The sequence below is a fragment of the Melanerpes formicivorus genome, unplaced genomic scaffold (assembly GCF_026170545.1).
Source record: "Melanerpes formicivorus ecotype bairdi unplaced genomic scaffold, bMelFor1.0.p_v2 SCAF_33, whole genome shotgun sequence".
In the NCBI taxonomy this organism is placed as follows: domain Eukaryota; kingdom Metazoa; phylum Chordata; class Aves; order Piciformes; family Picidae; genus Melanerpes; species Melanerpes formicivorus.
The window spans coordinates 6,197,597-6,222,466 of record NW_027142385.1 but is presented as its reverse complement, the minus strand read 5'-3'; the positions used below and the strand labels follow the sequence as shown (position 1 = coordinate 6,222,466).

Here is a 24,870-nt window from a genome sequence, read left to right as displayed (position 1 = left end):
ATGGGATTTAGCAGAAGTGTCTTCAAGGGCATCAGGATGCAGACAATACTTGCACAGTGCTGCACTGAAACCATGAGCTCCTGCCTGGCTGAAGGCCGCTCTGCACCCCTGCCCGTTACAGCCACACAGTGCTCGGCGTGAATGGGACTCTGAGTATTGCCATGCACTGTGCAGGGCCAGCAGACCCCCACGTGCCTGAGCACAGGGGCTGAGCCCACCAGGACCAGCCAGCTTTGCTAAACTATTCATTCAAACAGCTGGAGTGAGCAAAACTCTCTCTCATGCATCTTCACTGTCCCTGCATCCATGCTGAGCACTGCCCTGGGGGGCCTGGCAGCACTGATGGCACTCACCAGCCTATGCCCTCCTCTGGGTTGTCAAGCAGGACCCGGACAATGTACAGGAGGCAGGTGAGCAGCTTCAGTGAGAAGTTGAAGAGCCGGATCCTCAGACCTGCAGCAGAGGGGAGCACGGTGTGGGCCAGGCAGCACTTCCCAGGCACCCTGGGCTCTCCATGTACCCCGGGCACTTCATGTATCTCATGTACCCCACATACCCCAGGCACCCAGGGCACCCCATGCACCCTGGGCACCCCAGGCACCCACAGCACAGCCCCTTTAGTTCTCCTCAAGCTTTGCAGAACCTTGCAAAACCCCTCTGAACCCCAGGCAGAGCTGCAGGACCCCCAGGGCAGCACATAGACATTGCTCACCCTTTGTCCAGGGCTCTACACGTCCTACCTTGTGTCACATAGGAAACTACTAGAGAAAGAAAGTTGAGAGAGCTCCTTGCTGCACAGAGGAGCTGCTGGAGTGTGTCCCCCTTATTAACCATGAAAAAGGCATCAGGCAAGGCCAGAGCCCCACTTGCCGCACTTCAAGCGGCTTGCAGAAGGAGGGGCAGCGAGCAAAGGCTGCTGCTTTCTCCCTCACCCCCCTCAGCCCGTTCACTGGGCTGTTACTCGAATTACAAGTGAGAAATTTATCACATTTTCATTAAAAACTTCCCCGCAGGCACCCCGCAGCGCTGCGCTCCAGCTCTTTAACAAGGCGACAGGATGCAGGCAGGGAAGGCAAATGTGAATTTATAAATTAAGGAGCAGACTCCCTCCAGACAGCTAATGACATCTTGGAGAAAGAAAATAAAAACACCATTAGTCAAGTGGAGGCTAATCTGGCTGGCTGGAGCAGGGGCGGGTGGATGGCAGCCTGCTTCGCCTGTCCTGGAAGCATCGAATCGATAAGCTTGGAAAAGGCCTCAAAGATCATCGAGCCCAAGCTGTCCCCACAGCCAGCCACCTACCTGCAGGCACCACAGCATCACCAGCTCTGGGATGGGGACATTTACTCCCTGACCCCTCCTTGGGCAGCTCCCACTGCCCACCCTGCTCCTGGCCAGTTTGTCCCAGATGAGGACAAAGAGCCAGCTCCTGCGCTGCGTTTGTCCCCGGCAAGCAAAGGTGGCAGGCAGCATCCTCTCTGCTCAAACCGAGCTGGCCACCACCCGACAGAAAGGCCAAAGGGCAGCAGCAGCCCCGGGCTGGTCAGCGCTGGGGACACGCAGGGAACAGCCACCAGCAGATGGCAATGGCTTCTCGTCCCAGGAGGAGGGAGCGTGGCTCCGCGCTCGGGCAGGGCTTGGTTTCTCCCAGCAGGTGCTCACTCCGCTCGGGGAACACTCACTCGATCGCTGGTTTTTGATGAAGAAGAGCTTCAGCCGCTCCTTGAAGGTGTTTTCATTCACGTAGAACTCGACCTGCACCCTGCAGGGAAAGCACCCAGAGGAACCTGTCAGTGGGGTGGCATGTTGGACCCAGAACCCCCCCAGGAGCCTTCTCCCCCTGTCCCAAGTGGCTGACCCCCCCAGAGCAGCCCCCAGCAGCCCCCCCAGGCCCAGCCCCCAGATGCCAGCTGCTCCCACAGCACCAAATCTCTGGTACCACCAGCCATGAGCACCAAGATGAGTACCAAAGCAGCAGATGTGACCAGGGGCCAGGTCCGCTTTGCGTTGAGGGCTTTGCCTTCCTCCACATGCAGCCAGCTGACACTGGACTTGCAAACTTCTCCTTTCCCACACACTTCACAATGTCCAAAGCCTTGGAGAAGTCTCTTCCAGCAATGCTTTACCTGCTCCAACCCCTCATGGCTGCAGCAGAGCAGGAGACGGCAAGGATGATGTCCTCACTCCACCCATGCCCTGGCTCTGCCTGAGCAGGAGCAATGCTCAGCATTGAAGCTGTTAAAAAACCAAATCCAATCTAAAAGGAGAAAACCTCCCTTTGTTGCTAAGAAACCACATTTGTCCATTCCAGAAAAACCCAGGAGCTGCCAACCAGTGTCGTTTGGCATTTGGAGCCAAACAAAGCACCATGGCAGAGAATCACCCTGCAAACCGTCAGGGAGGAACCATAGCATCACAGAACAACTGAGGCTGGAGGTCATCGAGTCCAATTGCTCACCCAGAGCTCACAATCCCACCACTACTGCTAAGGTACCACCATCCCTGAACCACATCCCTCAGCACCAGATCCTGCAGGTGAACTTGAGAAACTGCCACATGCACCACTATGGCCACCACAGGCACACCTCCATCTGCTCCAGTCTCCATCACTGATCCCCACCAGCAGCCCTCCCAACAGTCCCTCCGTGCTGGGGGGATGCCCATGACCACACAGGCGCCCCAAGTATCCTCCCCAGGGATGTTAGCAAGTTTTGGGCTCAAGCACACCCCGACAAAGGACCAGGCACACTGGTCCCTGCTCGGCTCATCTGCCACCCAACTCCTCTGTAACTTTACAACCACCTGCAGCCCTTTGCAAACTCACTCACACTGGGCAGGGTTATAAATTACACTCCTGGCTGCTAAGAGCAGGAGAAAAGGGATTGCTTCCTGCCGCCTCAGCTTCAGGTCTGAGCAAGACAAAGCCTGCTCATTGTAGTTACAGCTGCTAATGGAGTTAAGTGCCGTGAATGAGCTGCTTCCCCTAATTCACTACATTCAACAAGTCTCTTAAGGAAGTGCTACTATTATTACTATCTTTTTAACTGCTTGAAAGAGACCATCAAGAGCTCATTAATCAGGCATATTACCAAGCCAAGGCAGGGACCAACGTGAGCCAATTCCCAGTGACAGTCATTAAAGTCATCACCCTCGTTTGTTTCACTTGTGCCAGTCCCCTGCACATGCAGTGCCAGCTCCTGGCACACCTCACCAAATCCTGATTTATTGGAAAGCTGCTGCTCCTCTCCCTGGCCACAGAGGGCTAAACAAGTCTTTACTGAGTGCTCATGCTGAGCTGATAGGGCAGCAAAAAGGGAAGGGATTTTAGGAGACCCTCATTGCTCAGGAGTCCTTCATCCTGGCACACTGCTGCCCACTGCCATGTCACAGCCAGCCTGGCGACTCGTGGGGAAACACCCTGGTGTATAAAAAGCATGGCACACCCTTGAGAGCCCCTTGGGGCTTCTCATGGGCTCCTTTATTAGGCTGAAAAAGTCGGATTTTGAGTTTACAAGGCTCTTATGTGCAAAAAGCAAATACAGAGCTGAGAAATCCATCAGCTCAGGCAGGACAGCTGGGAGGAAATCTCCAATGAGCTGTCAAACTTTGCATGCTTCTGCAGTGAGCCAGTAACTGCTCTCTGGTTTAATCTCCCTTGGAGTGACACGGTAGGAACCCACCAGCAGCTGCCTGGTCTGATGGCTGGCAGGGACTTACTGACAGGATGGGGGTGGCTGATCTGCTCCAAGAGCCTGGTGTTCAGCATCTCCCTAGTGTGAGTGAAGCAGCTCTGCCTGGGGTGCAGCCTGGCAGACCCAAAAAGCCCCTCCAGTTTCAGTGGGCAGAGCCAAGGGGCTCCATGCTGCAGTCACCTTGTCCCCACTGGTGGTGCTGGAAGGAAAGGAATCAGGAGTCTTATCCAGGAAGGAAACACTGAGCTCCTGCTGCCCACCTGCAGGCATGTCCTCTGCAGACCCTGTGCTTGCCTGGGTCCTTGGCAGGATGTCAGGCACTGTAGCAGAGGTGGCAATTACCAACAGCCTCGGTGAGACAGTCACTAATGATCTCTGTTAAGGCATTTAGTATTTGTGCTGCTTACAATGCCAAGGTGAAGGATGCCCAGGCAGGGCTGGCAGTGCTTACATCAGCAGTGGTGTGAGCACATTGCTCCTCACCAGGACATCTCACAGCATCAAGGGAAGAAAATGCTAAAACACAAATCAAACCATCACACAATCCCAGCACAGTGGGAATTGGAAGGCACCTCTGGAGATCATCAAGTCTACCTCCCCTGCTAAACCAGGGGCACTCACAGCAGGTTGCCCACTATCACAATGTCCAGGCAGGTTTGGAGTCTCTCCAGGGAAGGAGACTCCACAGCCTCTCTGGGCAGCCTGTTCCAGGGCTCCAGCACCCTCATGCCAAAGGAGTTTCTCCTCCTGTTCAGATGGAACCTCCTGGGCTCCAGTTTCTGACCATTACTTGTCCTGTTACTGGCTAGACTGAAAAAAAGACTGGCCCCATCCTTTTGACACTGTGCAGTGCACCCATGGCAGCAGCTGTGGAGTTTCAGCTCATCACAAACGTTCCCATCTGCAGCAACAGGGACAGGAGCTGAGCCTGCCTCTCCCCTGCAGCTCTGATGCTTGTGGGGACCAGCCAGCCTGGGGGTAGGGAGGGTGCCCACCGGGGGCTTTGCACCAATCCTGGTGCATGCTAACCAGCCCCATGAGAAGGGAGCAGGGACAGCAAGTGCTGGGGAGCAGGCAGGAGGATTTAGGAGCATGTTGTGTTAGGAGCAGCAGCCACAAGCCCTGCAACACAGCTTTAGTGCCTCTTACAATCGATCGTTTCCAAAGCCAGACTTGGCAAACAATTTATCTGTGCCAGGGCATAAATCAGCCCTCACAACTGCTCGTGACACTACACCCACAGGCAAGTTGTTCCTTCTCCTTATTAAAAATGCCCAGGAAATGCCAGGAACTGGCCTTCAGCTACGTCAGGAGCATTGGGCACCCCATTCATTAGCATCCCTGAGGATTCGGCGTGCCGAGGCGAGGGAGCACGATTCCTCTCCCAGACGTTCGCCTCCATACCCAGGGAACAAACAGCAGCATAAATCTCTGTCTCCAGACAGATGGTTTGCTGATCCAGAGCATTGCAGCCCACCTCGAGACTATGAATATGAACACTGATGAGGGAAAGGACTGAATGATTGGGAGAGATCTAACTTTTTATGACAGAGTAGCCCAAGTGTTCATCCATCATCAGGCCTGCAGGAAGAAGAAACACTTGGAAAGCAACTAAAGCAGGTCTTGGCGAGGGAGGAGGGTATTTATCACTGCACAGAGATGAAGAAGTGAAAGCATGCAGGAACAACATGCTCCTGTGCAGACAGCCTGCCCTTGCTGCTAACCAGGCTGAGCCCCTGGAGCTCTATGGGGGTCCACAGCCAGTGATGCCCTGCTGAGCCCTGGAACACATTGTGGTCAAACCCAATGAGGCCCTGAGCAACCTGATCCAGTTGGTGATGTTCCTGCCCACGGCAGGGGGGGTGGACAAGATGACCTTCGAGTGTCCCTGCCAACCCAATGCATTCTGTCATTCTGTGACCATCCCATGGGGCCTCTGTCTGGCAGAGGAAGGAGGGCAGAGCAAAGGCTTGGCATGAAAGGGACCATGGCGTTGCTACTCCAGTTCTGGCACCTGTTCTGCACATTAACCCAACACCCCAGAGTCAACCCACAGCAGAGCAAGTGAAGGCTTTCACCAGGCAGCAGCTACCAACAGAAAGTATCAAATCTCCTACTCTGTTTCCAGCTGAGGGAAGGAGATGATATCATCTAAAATACACCCTTTAATTTTCTTGTCAAGAAGTTAACTTCAAATGAAAATCAAGCTAAACTCTGACTGCTTTCCCACCCCAAAACACCCCACCCCCCTTGACAGGCTCTCCCTTCACAGCAGCTCAACCAAACTGGACCATTGAAACTGCCCCCTCCGAGATGCCACGGCTGGGCATCCCCACTGCCAGCTGGGTATCCTTCTCTTCAGCCAGGCATCCTCCTTGCTGGCCCAGTATCCCTCCCATTAACCCAGCATCCCTCTCACCAGCCAGGCAGCACAGTGCCAGCCAGGCAGCACGGTGCCAGCCCAGCTTGGGCAGCACACATGGGTGCAGGCAATGAATGCTCTGCAGGAAGGGAGCAAGCAGCACCTTGCTCTCCTCACCTCACTCTGGCTGAACCTCCCTGGCCTTGCAGATAATCCTCACAGTACAAATTTAGTTGCAAGCCCTGTGCTTGGAAGTGTAATTACTGCTATTATGCACTTCATAATGCCTCAGCAGTTTCATTTGCTTTGCTCTGTTATTTATTGTACTTTATTAATCTAAGATTAGAGGCAATTTGTTCTAAGGTGATGAGCTCCCCCCAGAAAAAGACACAATAGTTTGTTCAGAAAAAGTGCAGGTTGCAGGACCAGGGTGAGCACAAAAGAAAAGCCAGGGAGGGGCACAGCCCCAGCTCTGTATTTGTGCCTTCCCTGGAGAGCAGGGGAGAAACAACCCCCCTTAAACCATGAAAAATAGCAACCCACAGGCAGCCCCACACCAGGGCAGTGCAGAGATGTAGCCCCATGCTCTGCATACCCAGGAGGCTTACATGGGCAGTTGGGCACAGGCAGTCCCCTCTGGTCCCTGCGGCATGTGACAGCTGCTGAGCACGGCATGAAAGCTGAGACGGATCCAAAACCCACTGGGCAGCCAAGAGAGTGAGCTGTGCCAGGACACTGACCACAGTCACCCTGCTGCATTCCAGGGAAGGGCTCAGGGGACCAGGGTGCCAGCTGCTGCCAGCTGGGACCTGCAGGGCATCGGGGGAAGCTGAGTAAAGGCCAAAAGCCACAGAGTCATAGAATCACTGAGTGGGTTGGGTTGGAAGGGCCCTTTAAAGGTCAAAGCCCACTGCAGGCAGCAGGGACATCTGCAGCTTGCTCAGAACCCCGAGCAGGTTGCTCAGAACCCCAAACAACCTGACCTGGAATGGTTCCAGGGATGAGGCATCCACCACCACTCTGGGCAACCTGGGCCGGGTCTCACCATCCTCACTGTGAGCAATACCTTCCTTCCTTCCAGCCAGTCCAAACCTCCCTCTTTTGGTTTAAAATCATCACCCCTTGTCCTGTCACAACAGAATCTGCTAAGTAGTCTGTCCCTATCTTTCTTGTAGACCCCTTTAAGTACTGAAAGGCTGCTGCAAGATCCTCCCCAAACAAACCACCAAACCTGCCAGCTTGAGGCACCTGCTGGTGCAACCACACAGCTTACCCAGGCAGACACATCTCCTGCAGCTGCCAGCCTCCTCTTCTGCTTCAGAGATGCTCTTTTCTTTCCTTTCACTGTTTTCTTGACAATAATAGGCATTTGGATGCAGCCAGATGGTGACACCAAGTGAGTTTTGCACACAGGACTCCACCTCTGTGATCTGTGTGGTTGCCATCTAATCATCATAGAATGGCTTAGGCTGGAAGAGACCTTAGAAATCATCTCATCCAACCTCCCTGCCATGGGCAGGGATGCCTCTCAGCTAGACCAGGTTACTCAAGGCCTTGAACATCTCTAGGGAGGGGGCATCAACAACCTCTCTGGACCCATCTATCCTAGGATAAATGGAGGATGGGGGGCAGCTATGGCCCTTCCCACAGGAGCTCCTGCCTTGCTGGCTTGCACCAAGCTGATCCCAGCACAGGGTTTTGGGGTGGAAAGGAGGGATAACTGCATGTTTGTGTGTGTACAGAGATGCTGGGTGCCTGCCAAAGTGAGAAACAGGGAACAAGCTGCCCCTGGGCTCACCAAGCAGTAATTGAACAATTACTCAAAGGAGGGGGGCTGTGGGCTTCAACAAGGCAAGACTGCAAGGCAACAGCTTCATGGAGACACAGAATCATCAAGTCTCACCATGGTGTGGGTTGGAAGGAGCTTCTGGAGATCATCTAGTCCAACCCCCTGCTAAAGCAGGGTCACCCACAGCAGGCTGCACAAAACCTCATGGGGCTGCAGAGCTCAGGGAGGGTATCTCCCACTGCAGCCCTGCTTGTCCCTTGAATCCTTCCTGTGCACCAAGCAGCCATGCAGGGACCAGCCTGCAACAGGGACTCTGTAAAACCTGCTGCCTAGTTTTCCTTCCCTGCCTCATCTGCAGGCTCCAGGCCAGGCTGGGAGCTCATGGTGGCCCAGGCTGTGGTGCTCACAGGGTGCTGCATCATGTTGCTCCTTGGGATGCACAAGTTCACCCCTCCTGCATGGAAGGTGGGCAGGATTGATGCCATGCAGGAAGCCAAACGTGGCTGGACATGCAGTCATCCTTCAACTACAGCAGATGCTCACCAGCACCATGGCCAGGAGCTTCCTCATGAATAGTTCAGCTTCTCCAGGACATTCTGAAACAGCCACAAACATCTCTCACTGCAGCAGCTTCTCCAATAAATCCCTGAGACATTTTTAAACAAGAAAGCACAAAGCAACTGCAGAGGGACTGGGAGCTGGCTCACCTCTCCCTGCTTTGGAGGCAGAGCAGCCCCCCAGCCAACACTGCTGACCCATGGAGGGAAGAGGAGAGGAGCAGCCTGTGTCAGGGCAAAGGGCTGGGAGCAGGAGGGCAGGTTCCAGCTGTTGGGAGGTACCTGAGAACACCTGGGAGACCAGTGGGAGAGGCTGCAAGGTCCAAAAGGTCAGCTGTGCAGGGAGGGGAAACCAGACCTTTCTCTATGAACTACTCTTCTTCCATCCCTTAGGAGATGTGATACTGAAGCCACTTCCCACTCATTCTGCAGAGGCTCAGAGAATCCCCATGGATTATGGCAGCAGCCATCCTTGAGGTGCTCAACAGTGCCCACATCAGCCTCTTGTCAGCACTGTCTTAGCCACCATGGCACCATCACCACCCCCATGACACCATCACTGCCATCAAAGTAGCTTGCAGGTACCATGGCACTATCACAACCACCATGGCACTGTTGAAGCTGCCACAGCATCACTGCAGTCAATATCACAGTGAATATGTTGACATCACAACCACCATGGCACTGTTACAGTCATCATGTCACCACCAAGAATCACCACAGCACCATCACAACCACCATGGCACCATCATGGGCCCAACACATCACCATCACAACCACCATGGCACCATGATGGGGCCAACACATCACCATCACAACCACCATGGCACCATGATGGGGCCAACACATCACCATCACAACCACCATGGCACCATCATGGGGCCAACACATCACCATCACAACCACCATGGCACCATCATGGGCCCAACACATCACCATCACAACCACCATGGCACCATCATGGGCCCAACACATCACCATCACAACCACCATGGCACCATGATGGGGCCAACACATCACCATCACAACCACCATGGCACCATCATGGGGCCAACACATCATCATCACAACCACCATGGCACCATCATGGGCCCAACACATCACCATCACAACCACCATGGCACCATCATGGGGCCAACACATCACCATCACAACCACCATGGCACCATCATGGGGCCAACACATCACCATCACAACCACCATGGCACCATCATGGGGCCAACACATCACCATCACAACCACCATGGCACCATCATGGGCCCAACACATCACCATCACAACCACCATGGCACCATGATGGGGCCAACACATCACCATCACAACCACCATGGCACCATCATGGGCCCAACACATCATCATCACAACCACCATGGCACCATCATGGGGCCAACACATCACCATCACAACCACCATGGCACCATCATGGGGCCAACACATCATCATCACAACCACCATGGCACCATGATGGGGCCAACACATCACCATCACAACCACCATGGCACCATCATGGGGCCAACACATCACCATCACAACCACCATGGCACCATCATGGGGCCAACACATCACCATCACAACCACCATGGCACCATCATGGGGCCAACACATCATCATCACAACCACCATGGCACCATCATGGGGCCAACACATCACCATCACAACCACCAGGGCACCATCATGGGCCCAACACATCACCATCACAACCACCATGGCACCATCATGGGCCCAACACATCACCATCACAACCACCATGGCACCATCATGGGGCAAGCACATCACCATCACAACCACCATGGTACTGCTGAAGGCACCATGACACCACCACAGCCACCATGGCACTGTCACAGCCACCACAGCACTGCTGCACCCCATGGGAGAGCAGTCAACCCCAGCCTCTCAGTCAGGCTGCCTGGGTGGCCCTGCTGGACCACTGGAACACTCTGAGCCATGGCTCAAGTAGCATGAAGGAGGAGTTTGCTGAGCTGCTGAGGCTCCAAACAGAGCACATGCCCAACACATGCCCCAGCACATGTGAGAGGGGATGGCCACAACCTGCACCTGATGAGGTTAAGGCTGAACATTAGGAACGAGGGTCAGGCATTGGAACAGGCTGCTCTGGGAGGTGATGGAGTCACCATCCCTGGAGGTGTTTAAAAGCTGTGTGGATGTGGTGCTTGGGGATATGGCTTAGGGATGGGCTTGGTAGCTTGAAGGTCTTTTCCAGCCTAAATGATTCTATGATTGTATGCTGAGACACATCAGAGTGATGATTAACAGAACTGAGTCTCACACCAAGAGACAAGCTGCACAGGGAATCAGGATGCTGTGGCATGCACTCCCCCCCAGGGCCAGCTCAAAAACTTGAAGAAACAAGATTGCCTGCATTTACCATGGGAATAAATCTGAACAAATAAAAGCAAGCACACCTCCTGCTTTATTATGGAGTGTGAATTCTGCCCAAAGAAAGGAGAGATACTGCCAGCCCCTCTGCAGCGAATGAAACCCAGCGGGATGCCAGGTAATGTCACCCTGGCTCCAGCAGCAACACTGCAGTGCTCTTTTGTGGGGGGACAAAAAGCCAGCTCTGAGCAGCCACCTCTGCAAAACAATGCCCAGGCTGGCTTCACAGGCCAGGCCTCATGCTCACTCATCTCACTCCTTGAGATGAGCAATGCCTTGAACTTGGTGGGGTGAAGACAGGGCAGGAGGCAGCACAACGTCTCCACTGAGCTGGGGCTTGTCCAGCCCTGACACAGGCTGCAGGAAGGGCTTCAGGAACCTGCAGTAATCAGAAAGAAATCTGCTGCTGGGTTTCTTTTTCCTGCTGTGGTGGGGTTGGTTTGTTTGGTTGGTTTTGTTTTGGGGTTTTGGTTGGTTGGTTTTGTTTCCTTAGGAGGACATTGCAATGGAAATGGGATTTTTATCACCTCCCCTTTCCCCAAAGGCAGCCAAATCCCTCTCCAGCTCTACTCAGCAGTTGCAAAGCTCATTTTCAGGCACCAAGCTGAGCGTTGGAGGCAGTGGGGATGCTGTCATGACTTGGACTTGAAGATCACAGACTCACAGCATTGCCTAGGTTGGAAAAGACCTTTAAGATGATCAAATCAAATCATTATCCTAACACTGAGAAGTCCTTGACTAAACCCTTTCCCACATCTACAAAGCTCTTTAATCTCTTGAGGGGTGGGGCCTCCATCATCTCCCTGGGCAGCCTGTTCCAAAGCCTGACCACCCTTTCAGTGAAGAAATTCTTCCTAATATCCAATCTAACCTCCCCTTGGCACAACTTGAGGCCATTTCCTCCTGTGCTGCCTGGTTGAACAGACCAACCCCCACCTCATGCCAACCTCCTTTCAGGGAGTTGTAGAGAGCCAGAAGGTCTCCCCTCAGCCTTCACTTCTCCAGACTAAACAAGCCCACTTTCCTCAGCCACTCTTCACTAGCCCTGTTCTCCAGACCCTTCACCAGCCTCATTGCCCTTCTCTAGACCTGCTCCAGCACCTCAATGTCCTTCTTGGAGTGAGTAGCTCCAACTTAACCCAGTATTCAAGGTGTGGCCTCACCAGTGCTGAGTATAGACAATCAAACAATCCCACAGTCACAGAATCATTCAGATTGGAAGAGACCTTTAAGATAATGCATTTAGTGCACCCTTAACCCAGCACTGGTCATAGAATCACAGGTTGGTTTGGGTTGGAACTTTTAAAGCTCATCCAAGCCAAACCCTGCTGCACTCAGCAGGGACATTAGCAACTAGAGGAGGTTACTCAGAGCCCCAAACATCCTGATCTGGAATGGTTCCAGGGATGAGGCATCCACCACCTCTCTGGGCAACCTGGGACAGATCTCACCACCCTCAGTGTAAAACTTTCTTCCTTCTCTCTAGTTTACATCTCCCTCTTTTAGTTTAAAACTATCACCCCTTGCCCTGTCACAAAAGGCTCTGCTAAAAGATGGGGGGGGGGGGGGGGGGGCTGATCCAAGCCTCTCCTGTTAGGTCAGAGGGCTCTTGCTCATCACTGTCCAAGGACACACATCCTCAGCCATGTGCCCTGGGCAAGGCCAGGCTCATCCCCCAAATCATCTCCCTGCTGCGTCACCCCTCCAAGGTCTCAGCAGCCTCGTGGAGGCAGGGAGCAGCCCCGGCCCTGGCCCCAGGCTGCTCGTGGCCAGGCAGTGGCACCACTTGATCTTAATAAAATCAGAATAATCAAGAAGATTAAAGGCCAGAAAGGGAAGAGGCAATGGAATAACACGCTGTGTTTTGTTGGGCTTATTTGTTTTGCAACATTGGAGGCTGACATTCATGAGTCTGCTCCCGTAATTGCTTCTGCTGATGAATCTGGATTGTTTAATTAGAGCCTGTGCATGGAGCTCATCGTTAATGGATAATCATCAATTTGCTGCCAAGGACATCACTTCTTCCCCAGGAAACTTATCTGTCTCTGAGGGTAGTTAGCTCTCCCCGTGGTGAGAGCCATTGCTGCCTCAGAAGGGTTTGCTGGTTGCACACACAACTCCCTGGTGCCAAGAGCAGCAAAAGACCAACCTCATCTGGTTTGGGATACTTTCAACAGTGGTTCCTCTTAGGATGCTTGAGTCTGGGCATGAAGCTGTCAGGTCTGCTGTAGTGCTGTGTTTGCAGCAATCTGGGGGGGCTTTATTGCCATGAGAATGCAACATGATTGGGCTACTGGTGACTTTCAAGGCCACCTGGATGTGCTCCTGTGTGACCTGCCCTGGCTGATCCTGCTCTGGCAGGGATGTTGGACTGGATGATCTCCAGAGGTTCCTTCCATCCCCTACCATTCTGTGATTCTGTGCAGCTACCCAAAATACCTGGCTCACGAGGCACCACGCACCACACACCCTGCCCCAAACTCCAAGGGGGTTTTGCTCTCTGGAGAATGTGGTTGGCTGCTCCCTGCTGGAAGAGCGATGGCCCCAGGGCCAAGAGTGTCATAGCAGCCCACACCCCCTCCCCAGTTCCAGCACAGGGAGATGCATGCAGTGAACTTACTGTGAGAAGGAGGAATCCATGCTGAAGTCTTCAGCGTGCGGCCTACAGAGCGAGAGCATCACAGGAGGTGAGGGACAGGTACAGCTGCTGAGCAGAAACTGGTGGGACAGCCAGAGCCATGCCATGGGGAATCAGTGACTACCCAAGAGCTGGGCTGGGGGCTGTGTCCCTGTTGAGGTCCCCAGCTTGGGGGCACTGGGGACTGGGGATGCTCTGGTGGCTTTGCCAGTGTGCAGCCCCTTTAAGGGCTCAGCTTCAGAGATAAAAACTTTTTTTATGCTGTTTTGTTTTAATGAGTCTTGCAAAGAGCATTGCTGGTCTGCCTCAGATCAGTGTCACACCTTCTGTGGAGGATTTAGATGTTGAAAGATGCTGGTTGGGGCTGGTTTAGGAGCCAGACCCTGGGTTGCTCCTACAACACACCTTCAGAGAGTGGATTTTACAGACACTGCTGATGACCAGAGAAGGGAAACAAGCAATAAAAATGGTAAAAGGACAGAAAAGAATCATGAGATAACACAGGGGATCGTGGCAGGGGGATGAGGAACAACATGAAGATGTACAAGAGAAGGTAGGAGGGGAAGGGACTGTGTCAGTGTACTGTACATCCTGCAGCCAGACAGCAGCACAGCACCAGGTAACAAAGCAACTGCAGCGGAGAAGTAAAAGTAAAAACGATGCTTTCTTTGAGACAAAGCCATCCCCATGGATGGCTGTGGGTTCCCATCACCATGGGCATTAGCTGAGACTGCCTGAGCTGGAGCTGAAGCTCTTCCCTGCCTCCTGGTGCCCTCTTTCCTGGCCTTATTTAACATGAGTCTGGACAAGTGAGAAATACAACCGAAGCAAAGAGGGCAGCTGCAGCTCATGAAGGTTCTTTCCTTTTCCTTTGTGCTGTATGAGTGCACAGCACTCCAGCATAGTTCAAACTAAATAAAAGCAATAAATTCACATTTCAATTAAAATGCAAGTCCAAGGGAAAGCTCCCTCATCCCTCAGCTACAAGGCACACGGAGCAAACTCCCTTGCAACATGATTTACTTTGCTACCACTCTGCTTCTAACGTCTGTGCAAAGGCTGCGAGGAGGAGCTCAGCACCCCAGAGCTGAACCTCCTGCAGAAAGCACAGGCTGTGCTGGCAGCAGCCACCACCCTGGGCGACACTGACAGTGACATCCCCCCACGTTACACCCAGAAGACCCATGGGAGATGCTCAACTCCGAAGGAAGGGAGCTGGGGAGCCGGGGCGTGGGCGTTGCAGAGTGCTCCGTCTAGACAAGGCTCCCCACGCAGCCCCCACATCCCAGTGAGCCTGGTTGGAAGCCTGTCATGGGGAGCTGCTCAGGAGGTGCAGGGGCTGCTTGTGGGGAGAGCTGGGGACTCCCACCGCTGGTCTGCAGGCTTAGCCCTGGCCAAGCCTCTGTCACTGCTCCTGGCTCCTGAGGAGCACGAGGAGGGTCCTGCAGACAGCCCAGGAGGCCCAGTCTGGGCTTGTGGCCCTGGAGCTACAGGCTGCCCAGGGGTGGGTAGTGGAATACCCCATCCCTGGAGGTGCTCAAAACCCGTGAAGACATGGCACTCTGAGTTTAATGGCCATAGTGGTGTAATGCTGACAGTTGAACTCCATGATCTTAAGAGTTCTTCTCCAACTGAAACAATTTTTCTGCTCTTCCACAAGCAATCTGCTTGCAGAAAGCAAACCATGAACCTGCCTTCTTCCCTCTCTGCCCTGATCAATTTTAGCTTTCTGGTGTGACCCTCACAGTGCATTAAAGTAGTTCAAAACCCAAATGGGTCTCTTGTGTCATCTCCCTGCAATAACAAGCCTGAGGGGGGTCCATCAGCTGCGCTGTCCCTCGGAGCAGCCCTGGCATTTGTTAACGACAAACAAACCCAGACTTGCTCCAGCTGCAAAGCAGAGGCAAGAGCAGCCCCAGGAAGGAGCCCTGCTAGCTCGGCCTCCCTCCTGCCAAATTGGATTATCCCACATGAGCACCAGGGGCTCTTCAAGCCCCTCCACTCGATTGGGCTTTGCACAGGATCATTTTATGCCTCGCTGAGATGTTTATGGGAAAGAAGTGGCAAATTATTCTGTTTTCTCCTAATCTACTGCCAGCTGGCAACCGGGAAGCCTGTGCAAACAGGGGCTTACTTCACCTGCAGCTCCCCAGTGCAGAAGAACAATCCTGTAAACCAAACAGCAAGGGAACATTTAATCAAGCAAGGGCACGTTTAACCACACAGCTTGATGGGGTCCTACAGACCCCAAAGGTCTGGCATCACCGTAAGTCCTGGAGCACTGGGATGAGCTGGTGTAATTCCTGGGACACCTTCCCCAGCCAGGCAAGCCAAGAGGTGACCTAAACATCCCCACTCACAAAAAGGCACCATGAATAAGAGGGACTCCAAAGTGATGGACAGACTACAGACTTCCCCAGTAGCAGCTCTGGACACTCTGTGCTGTGGTTAAAGCACGCATGATAAAATGGTAACACAAAGGTGACTTCAGCTTCCAAGTGAATGGCCTGCTTTGTGCTGATCACAGAACTGGCCCTGAGAAGTCACACTGAAACTTCTCCTTCTGCCCACCAGGCACCCAAGTGTTCCTTAAACAGAAAATATGGAGGGGGAAAAAAAACTATACTGAACCAAAATCCAACCAACACACACATAGAATAGGGAAGGGGGGGGGGAAGGGAAGGGGGGGGGGGAAGGGAGGGGAAGGGGGTGGAAGGGAAGGGAAGGGGGTGGAAGGGAAGGGAAGGGGGTGGAAGGGAAGGGAAGGGGGTGGAAGGGAAGGGGGGTGGAGGGGGGTGGAAGGGAAGGGAAGGAAGGGAAGGGAAGGGAAGGGAAGGGAAGGGAAGGGGAAGGGAAGGGAGGGAAGGAAGGGAAGGGAAGGGAAGGGAAGGGAAGGGAAGGGAAGGGGAAGGAAGGGAAGGGAAGGGAAGGGAAGGGAAGGGGAAGGGAAGGGAAGGGAAGGGGAAGGGAAGGAAGGGAAGGGAAGGGAAGGGGAAGGGAAGGGAAGGGAAGGGAAGGGAAGGGAAGGGAAGGAAGGGAAGAGAAGAGAAGAGAAGAGAAGAGAAAGAGAAAGAGAAGAGAAGAGAAGAGAAGAGAAGAGAAGAGAAGAGAAGAGAAGAGAAGAGAAGAGAAGAGAAGAGAAGAGAAGAGAAGAGAAGAGAAGAGAAGAGAAGAGAAGAGAAGAAGAGAAGAGAAGAGAAGAGAAGAGAAGAGAAGAGAAGAGAAGAGAAGAGAAGAGAAGAGAAGAGAAGAGAAGAGAAGAGAGAAGAGAAAGAGAAGAGGAAGAGAAGAGAAGAGAAGAGGAAGAGAAGAGAAGAGAAGAGAAGAGAAGAGAAGAGAAGAAGAAGAGAAGAGAAGAGAAGAGAAGAGAAGAGAAGAGAAGAGAAGAGAAGAGAAGAGAAGAGAAGAGAAGAGAAGAGAAGAGAAGAGAAGAGAAGAGAGAAAAGAAAAAGAGAAAAGAAAAGAAAAGAAAAGAAAAGAAAAGAAAAGAAAAGAAAGAAAAGAAAAGAAAAGAAAAGAAAAAAAGAAAAGAAAAGAAAAGAAAAGAAAAGAAAAGAAAAGAAAAGAAAAGAAAAGAAAAGAAAAGAAAAGAAAAGAAAAGAAAAAGAAAAGAAAAGAAAAGAAAAGAAAAGAAAAGAAAAGAAAAGAAAAGAAAAGAAAAGAAAAGAAAAAGAATGAACCAGGTTGGAAATCATTCCAAGTCTCATCTGAAGATTTGTTTTCTAGGTCCCAGAAAAATCCTTACAAGTGGGAGTCTAACCCAGCCCCTCCAGGGGGCTGCACAAGCATCTTCCCTTGGCTGCTCCTCATCAATCCCACCCCAGCCTTTGGGGACTTGTCTGCAGAGTCACTTATCTGACCATTAAGTGCGGGTTAACTGCTGGAGGGGATTAGCAGAACAGTGTGAACCCTTTTGTGCAGAGTGTCACTTGGAAGGGAAGAGTAGATTTACAACAGGCAGAATCAAAGCCACTTAACCGAGGCAGGAAGGTTACATGAGCTTTTAATGGGGTTTAGATAATCTACTTGAAATCCACTTTTTAATTTCATCCTGATCTGTCTCCCCCTGATTACCTTGTGCAGACAAACCTTGACTCATTTCATTCCTACCACGAATAACAACCATGACATAGGGGTGAGCTGAACCTCCCCCTCCCCTCTGGAGTCCAGGGGCTGTTACCAGCACAAGGAAAGTCAAGGCTTCTGGTGTCTTGGTCCTGCAAAACATTAAGCCACAATGCTGAGCTCCCAGTAGCTCAAGCAGCATCTCCTTCAGAGTGGGGCAGAGCAGGGAAGAAGGACAGAAAGGAGAGGAGCAGAGGGGGAAGAAACTTCACTGCTACAAAGACAGACCTGTCAGTGCCTTTCAAGCTGCAGCCCTTTCCAAAATGGAAAGGTTTTATTAGAAGGTGAAGAGACAATGGTGCATGTATTATTAGAACAAAAGCCACAAAAAAAAGCTTGGTTATGTACAGGAGAGAGCAATCTCCTGCTCACCCACGCTGCACAGCAGCTCCTTGGCTGAGCAGCCACCTTTTCAACCCATCCTGCCTCATGGCGTGGGGGGGTTTGGAAGGGACCTCTAGAGATCATCTGGCCCAAACTCACTGCTAAAGCAGGGCACCCACAGCAGGCTGCCCAGGATCACAATGTCCAAGCAGGTTTGGAATCTCTCCAGAGAAGACTCCCCAGCCTGCTCCAGGGCTCCAGCACCCTCACACCAAAGAAAATTCTCCTCCTGTTCAGATGGAACCTCCTGGCTTCCAGATTGTGCTATGGCCCTTGTCTTGCGCCACTGAAAAGAGTCTGACCCCAGTCTCTTGTCTCCCACCCTTTAGCTTTTGCTGAGCATTGAGATTTCCTCTCAGTCTGCTCCCTTCCAGGCTAAACAGCCCCAGGTCTCTCAGCTTTTCCTCCTCACAGAGATGCTCCAGTCCCCTCAACATCTTTGCAGCCTCCCTTGAACTGCAGAGCCCAGAACTGGACCCAGTGCTCCAGATGTGGCCTCACTAGGGCAGAGCAGAGGTGAGAATCTCCCTCCACGTGCTGGCCACACTCTTCTTAATGCAGCCTAGGAGACCATTTGCCTTCTTGGCCACAAGACCACATTGCTGTCCTACTCTACCCTGTCTCCAGCTCACCCTAGCAAAGGCAGTCCTCCTGCCTGGGCAGGGATGGGGGCAGCACTCCCTGAGCCCCAAGGATCTGGGCTGCAGCCCCAGTGCCCTTTGCTCCTAGGAAGAGAAGGCAGCAGACCTGAGCCCCAGCTCTTCTCCCAGGTCTGTCAGGGTGCTGCAGGGTCTGGGTGGCTTTGGCTCATCTGCCTCATGCAGATAATCAGAGGCTAATACTGTCCCTGTGCTTCAAGTGCTCCAAGATGCTCAGGTGGAGGAAAGCACAGCAGCAGCTCGGCTGGGCTCACACAGAGATCTGCTGCCTCCCAGTAAACTCCCTGCCAGCTCTGTGCCTGCACCACTGCCTCTTGATTTTCCTGAGAGGATTTTTGGTGAATGAGAAGTATTAAAAATTCACTTTGGGTCCTGCAGTTCCTATTACTTGCAAGTTAAATAAATAAATAACCAAACAATCCCGCTTTCACTGAGAGCCCAATGAAGTTTCAAAGACACAAGTAATGACCTGCCAACACCACACTGGGCTTCAGGCTGCTTAATCACCACCTGCAAGGCTCAGAGGCATTTTGAAACTAGGGGCTGAATAGCACTAAACTTGATGACTCTCCTCTGGCTCTGAGATTCAGTCTCACTCCACTCCAGCACAGAGGAGAGAGTGATCAAATTTAGTGCTCGTTAGCTCCTGGTCTCAAAATCATCTCTTTGACAGGGGCAGGGGATGGGGGTTAAGATGAACCAAGCAAGGTAACTGCTTGAGAAGGCTCCCAAAGCATTGTTCTTCCTCTAAGACATGAGATGCACCACAGTTCCTACCATACTGACAGTGAGAAACTCATCCCCCAAAATAACCTGATGTGAGAAGGACAGATGGGAGGAGACAAAAAAAGAAAGTAAGGGGGGGTGGGGTGGGGGGAAGAAACGACCAAGAGGAAGGGGAAAGGGAGAGGAAGATGCAAAAGCATGCATGCTCAGCATGGAGGAAGGGGAACCCCACCCCACCCCCACCCCCAACTGTGGGACAGAGCAGGGATGACCCCAGGGAAGAGACTCCAGCTCCCAGCACCCCGGTCCAGAGGAAGCTCAGCAAGCTGTGCTGATGGACAACCAAAAAAGGCACCAGCTGCTTCAGGCAGACACTGACAGTTCTCTGATGTCTGAGGAAGTGCCACATGAACTACAATCCCCCCCTCCAGACCAATCACCAGCAGCAAGCCCTGCCATGCAGCAGGCAAGCAGCACCAGTGCAGCTGCCTCCTCCTGTCAATGGGCACCTCACAGGGCTCTTCATCAGTCACAGAGGTGGCTTTCCTTGGCATTCTTCTGCAAAATCTACAGGATCATAGAATCATTTAGGCAGGAAGAGACCTTTCAGACCATCAAGTCCAGCCATTAACCCAGCACTGCCAGATCACCACTGAACTATGTCCCTTATCACCACATCTCCATGGCTTTCCATTCCCCCCAAGGATGGGGACTCCACCACTGCCCCGAACAGCTTGTTCTAGGGCTTGGCAACACTTACAGGGAAGAAATTGCTCCTCAGGTCCAATCTAAACCTCCTCTGGAGGAACCTGAGCCAATTTCCTCTTGTCCTGTCTCTTGTTATGTGGGAGAAGAGGCCAACCCCAACCTGGCTCCAGCCTCCATTCAGGGAGTTGTAGAGAGCAGGAAGGTCTCCACTCAGCCTCCTTTTCTCCAAGCTAATCAGCCCCAGTTCCCTCAGCTGCTCCTCACAAGACTCGTTCTCCAGACCCTTCATGAGCTACATTGTCCTTCTCTGCACCTGCTCCAGCACCTCAATGTTTTTCTTGCAGTGAGGGGCCCAAAACTGAACCCAGTACTGGAGGTGCTGAGCACTGGGGGGCAGTCCCTGGTTCTGCTGGGCACACTATTGCTGATGCATCACAACTGAAAGATATCCAGTTTAGAAACAGACAGGGTGCAGTGCCAAATGCAGCATTGCCCACTGCAGCCAGACAAGCCATTCCCAGCCCTGTGCCCAGCACCTCCTGGCATGGTCAGCAATTACCTTCCAGAGAGTTTTGGCTCTTCCAGAGGAGTGGGAGCTGCCAAGCCAGGGCATTGGACTCTGCTTGCTGGGGAGGGGAAAAAAGCCCTACAGATGCTGTTCTGATGTCCACAGAATAGTAGGAGTTAGAAGGGACCTCTGGAGATCATCTAGTCCAAACCCACTGCTAAAGCAGGGCACCCACAGCAGATTGCCCAGGATCACAGGAGATTCCACAGCCTCTCTGGGCAGCCTGCTCCAGGGCTCCAGCACCCTCACACCACAGAAATTTCTCTTCCTGTTCAGATGGAACCTCCTGGGTTCCAGTTTGTGCCATTGCCCCTTGTCCTGTCACTGAAGAGAGTCTGGCCCCATCTTCTTGTCTTCCATCCTTTAGCTCTTGCTGAGCATTGAGCATATTCCCTCCCAGTCTGCTCCCCTCCAGGCTAAACAGCCCCAGGGCTCTCAGCCTTTCCTCCTCACACTGATGCTCCAATTCTCTCAGCATCCTCATGGTCTTTCATTGGACTCTTTCCAGCAGTTCCCTGTCCTTCTTGAACTGGGCAGCAAGGCACATCTCCTGGCCTTTCCTAATGAGCTAAATGAATCCCTGCAGCCCTGTCAAGTGGTTGAGCCATGCAGAAGAAGGACTGTGCATGAGCTTGGAGTAGGGCTGTGGGACCCCACTCCATCACAGTCCCACATAACCCCAGTGGACAGATTGGCAGCTGGTGTCAGCTCAGACAAATGGCCATGCCTGGCATCCTGCTTCCACTGCAGGCAGGAAAGCCTCCACTGGAGAAGGATAATGATAATGCCATGCCCTGGTAGCACTTGACTGGGAATGAGGGATCTAAAACAAACAGAGCAAAAGCCCAAGTCTGGAGTGTAGGCACCCTTAGGAGAGGCTCCTTGTCTGGTGTCAGTGCCTATGTAGGGCACTGAGTTTTTCAGTGGCTTTGGTATCTCACCAAGCAGCCGTGGGAGGAACCCAGCCTGCTCCCCTCAGACACATGGCTGCAGCTCTGCTAGCTCAAGGGTTACCATTACCCCAACCCCAGAGGCTTTCTGCCCAAGAGTGCCTGGGGACAGGGATTTGCAGGACAGGGACCACAAATGCAGGACCAGCCACTGAAACACATCTGAAACCAGCAGGAGGAAGCTCAGAGCTAAGCCTTGCCAGGGTCATGGTGATGTGGGTCTAGTCCCTGTGTGGGTACAAAGCAGGAAGGATGAGCAGAGAATCACATACAGAATCACCATGGTTGGAAAAGACCATCAAGGTCCCCAAATGCAAACACTTTCTAACTCTGCCAGGGACACTGCTACACCATACCCTTGAGCACCACATCTAGAAAGCTTTTGAATGCATCTAGGGATGGTGATTCAACCACTTCCCTGGGCAGCCTGCTCCAGGCTTTGAGAACCCTTTTGGTACAGAAGCTTTTCCTGATGTCTAACCTAAATCTCACCTGGCACAACTTGATGCCATTTCCTCTTGTCCTATCCACTTGTGACCTGGAAGAAGATATCAACCCCACCTCACTGGAATTTCCTTTCAGGCAGTTGTAGAGAGCAGTGAGGTCTCCCCTCAGCCTCCTTTTCTGCAGATTAAACAACCCCAGCTCCCTCAGCCACTCTCCAGAAGACTTGTTCTCAAGACCCTTAGAACCATAGAACTGTTGAGGCTGACAGAAACCTTTGAGATCAAGTCCAACCACTCACCTAGAGCTCACAATCTCACCACTACTGCTAAGATTACCCCTAAACCACATCCCTCAGCACCACATCCACGTGTCTTCTAAATCCCTCCATGGACAGTGACTCCACCACCTCCCTGGGCAGCCTGTTCCAATACCTGGGAACCCTTTCTGTGAAGAAATGTTTCCTAATATCCAACCTGCACCAGCTTCATTGCCCTTAGGGGGCCATTCCAGGGCAGCTCTGGGTGAGCAGAAGCAGCAGCCAGGCTGAAGCCCCCACACCACAGCCCGGGCTGGAGTCCCTGGCTGTGTTTACGGATGGCTCTGTTTAGTGTGAAGGATGCCAGCTGTCAGCTCGCTGTGCTGGCAGCAGGATCTGGGATCCTTTCCCGTTCATCAGGATCAAGCAGAGCATTTGCATACTGCCCTCATAAAGGGGGAGCAGCAACCCAGCCCTCTGCCTGCTCCTTGTAGCGATCCTACACTGAAAGCATGCTCAGCATCACACAGCAATGCCCTCTGCTACGTGGGTAAGAAGTGCCCTGGTGAAAGGGCATGTGAGCAGTGCCACCCCCCTCTTAGCTGTAGGATGGTGCCTGGAAGAGCAGCCCAAGGAAGCTAGACCCAAGGCTGTGAGGAGAGGCTACCTTCCCATGACACACAGCCTGGCTGGGTGGTTGAACCCCAGCTCTGAGACCAGCCCATGGTTTGCCAGCTGCTGGGAGAATGCTTGGAGATAGCATGCTGCAGTTCAGGCAGCCACTGCTGAATGTCACCACCCTGTCAGTACAGTGAACCCTGAGGTGGACTCAGCACTCTCCACACAAGGATACTCACCACCAGAAACATGTCCCCACGAGGGGCAGCCTAGCCCAGCCAGAGGAAAGGGGATCACAGAACCACAGAATGGTTTGGGTTGGAGGGATTTTAAAGATCATCCAGTTCCAACACCCCTGCCATGGGCAGGGACACCTTCCACAAGAGCAGGTTGCTCAAAGCCTCATCCAACCCATCCTTGGCCACTTCCAGGGAGGGCACATCCACAACCTCTTTGGGCAAAGCATGTTGCAAGTTAAACCCTCCAGAACCCCTGGGCTCTCTTTCAAGTCTGCTCCATGAAGGCTTCTGCAGAGACCCAGCCTGCAGTGATGCCAGTTCCTACCCATTTCGAGGAAACATAGCAGTGCCACCTTCACAGTGTGGTACAGATGGTCCCAGCTCAGAGAGAATTGCAGGAGCTAGGTCTGGCACAGACACAGAAATCCTCCCAATACCCCTGACCTCAATATTCCTCAGATTTCTGATACAAACCCTCATCAGGCAGCTAAGAGAGAAGCAGGAAAAGAACTGAGGCTGGACCATGAATGTTGGCAAGGGGAGATGTGGGCAAACCCCACTTGGGAAGTTCCTGCCACAGTATTTTCACCTCACCAAAAGCTGAAGTGGCAAATCAGCCGATGCTGTTCACTGAAGAAAGAGACACATCTCCAAAAGCTCTTGGTTGGCAAAAGCTTTTGTTAAATCAATAAATAAGCTCTTGACTTATTGTTCCCCCAGGAGGGGATCCAACAACACAAGCTGAACCCAGGCACTTGCTGTAGCAACCTGTGATGGAGACCATCACCCGGAAATATGGCTGCAAGGGCAGAGTGGGAGGTAAAGCTTTTAATGGCCAGGCTGGACCTTTCCAGGTGATGAAAACACATTCAGTGAGACCTGCTTGTTGAGGTCTCACTGCCCCATGGAGAAGCAAACACCCATTGGTCAGAAGCTGGTTTCAGACACTGGGGTATTCAGACACTGAGGTATTCAGACACTGAGCTACCTTCCTTGCTCTCCAAAGAGCTTCACCTCCAAGAAACATTGCACTAAGCTCACCCTAGCCAAGGGCTGCTGCTTCTCACTAAGTAGGCTCCAGCTACCTTGTTGCCTATAACATGGCTGAAACTGAGTCCCATTTATTCCTGCTAAAAATATCTCAACTGAGAGACAAGGCAAGGCTGAGCCAGGTGGGACTGTGCAGGCTGAAGAAGAGAAGGGGAGGCAAGGATCTAACTGCTGGCCTTTGCTACCTGATGGGTGAGGTGTAGTCAGCCTCCTCTTGGATGCATGCAGCAAATGGACAAGGGGGAACAGGTACAAGATACAGCAAAGGAAAAACTATTCATCTTGAGGATGATCAAGCCCAGCACCCAGAGAAACAGAAATCCCCAGCCTGGGAGATGTTCGAACTCAGCAGGGCTGGTCCTGAGCCAGCTGAGCCAACTTTGAAGTTAGTCCAGCTTTGACAAGGGGTTGGACTGGAGCCCTCCAGAGCTCTTCTCCAAACTCAACTTTTCTGCAATGCTAATTTTTTGTCCCCAACCTCAGCAGTTCAGATTTCAGCTATTGGCAGCTCAGCAAGAGAGACTCGGAGACAAGAGTGGAAACGTGGGGCACAGAGGGGACACGCAGCACTATCAGCCTCCAGCCCTCCCAGGGCTTAGGGCAGAGCTCCAAAATCAAATACCTCAAGGTCTGAAATCCCTTAAGAGTATCAGTGTGCCCCAGGATAGGTAGTGCTCAGAGCTTCCCCTGCTTCCAGCAGAGCTG

The 24,870-nt window shown here is 52.6% G+C and overlaps 1 protein-coding gene across 6 annotated transcripts in view; it reads right to left on the bottom strand.

The window, feature by feature from the left end:
• KCNT1 (potassium sodium-activated channel subfamily T member 1) overlaps positions 1 to 24,870 on the bottom strand; it is a 99,963-nt gene that overhangs the window by 28,340 nt on the left and 46,753 nt on the right. For 4 of the 6 annotated variants that reach the window (XM_068155845.1, XM_068155849.1, XM_068155846.1 and 1 more), the window contains exons 2-4: positions 13,418 to 13,459; positions 1,683 to 1,762; positions 354 to 453 (exon numbers count right to left, since the gene is read on the bottom strand). In XM_068155845.1, coding sequence (XP_068011946.1) covers positions 354 to 453; positions 1,683 to 1,762; positions 13,418 to 13,459 — 222 coding nt within the window. The remainder of the gene's footprint in view (positions 1 to 353; positions 454 to 1,682; positions 1,763 to 13,417; positions 13,460 to 24,870) is intronic. The other 2 variants (XM_068155850.1, XM_068155848.1) reach the window with 1 other exon arrangement.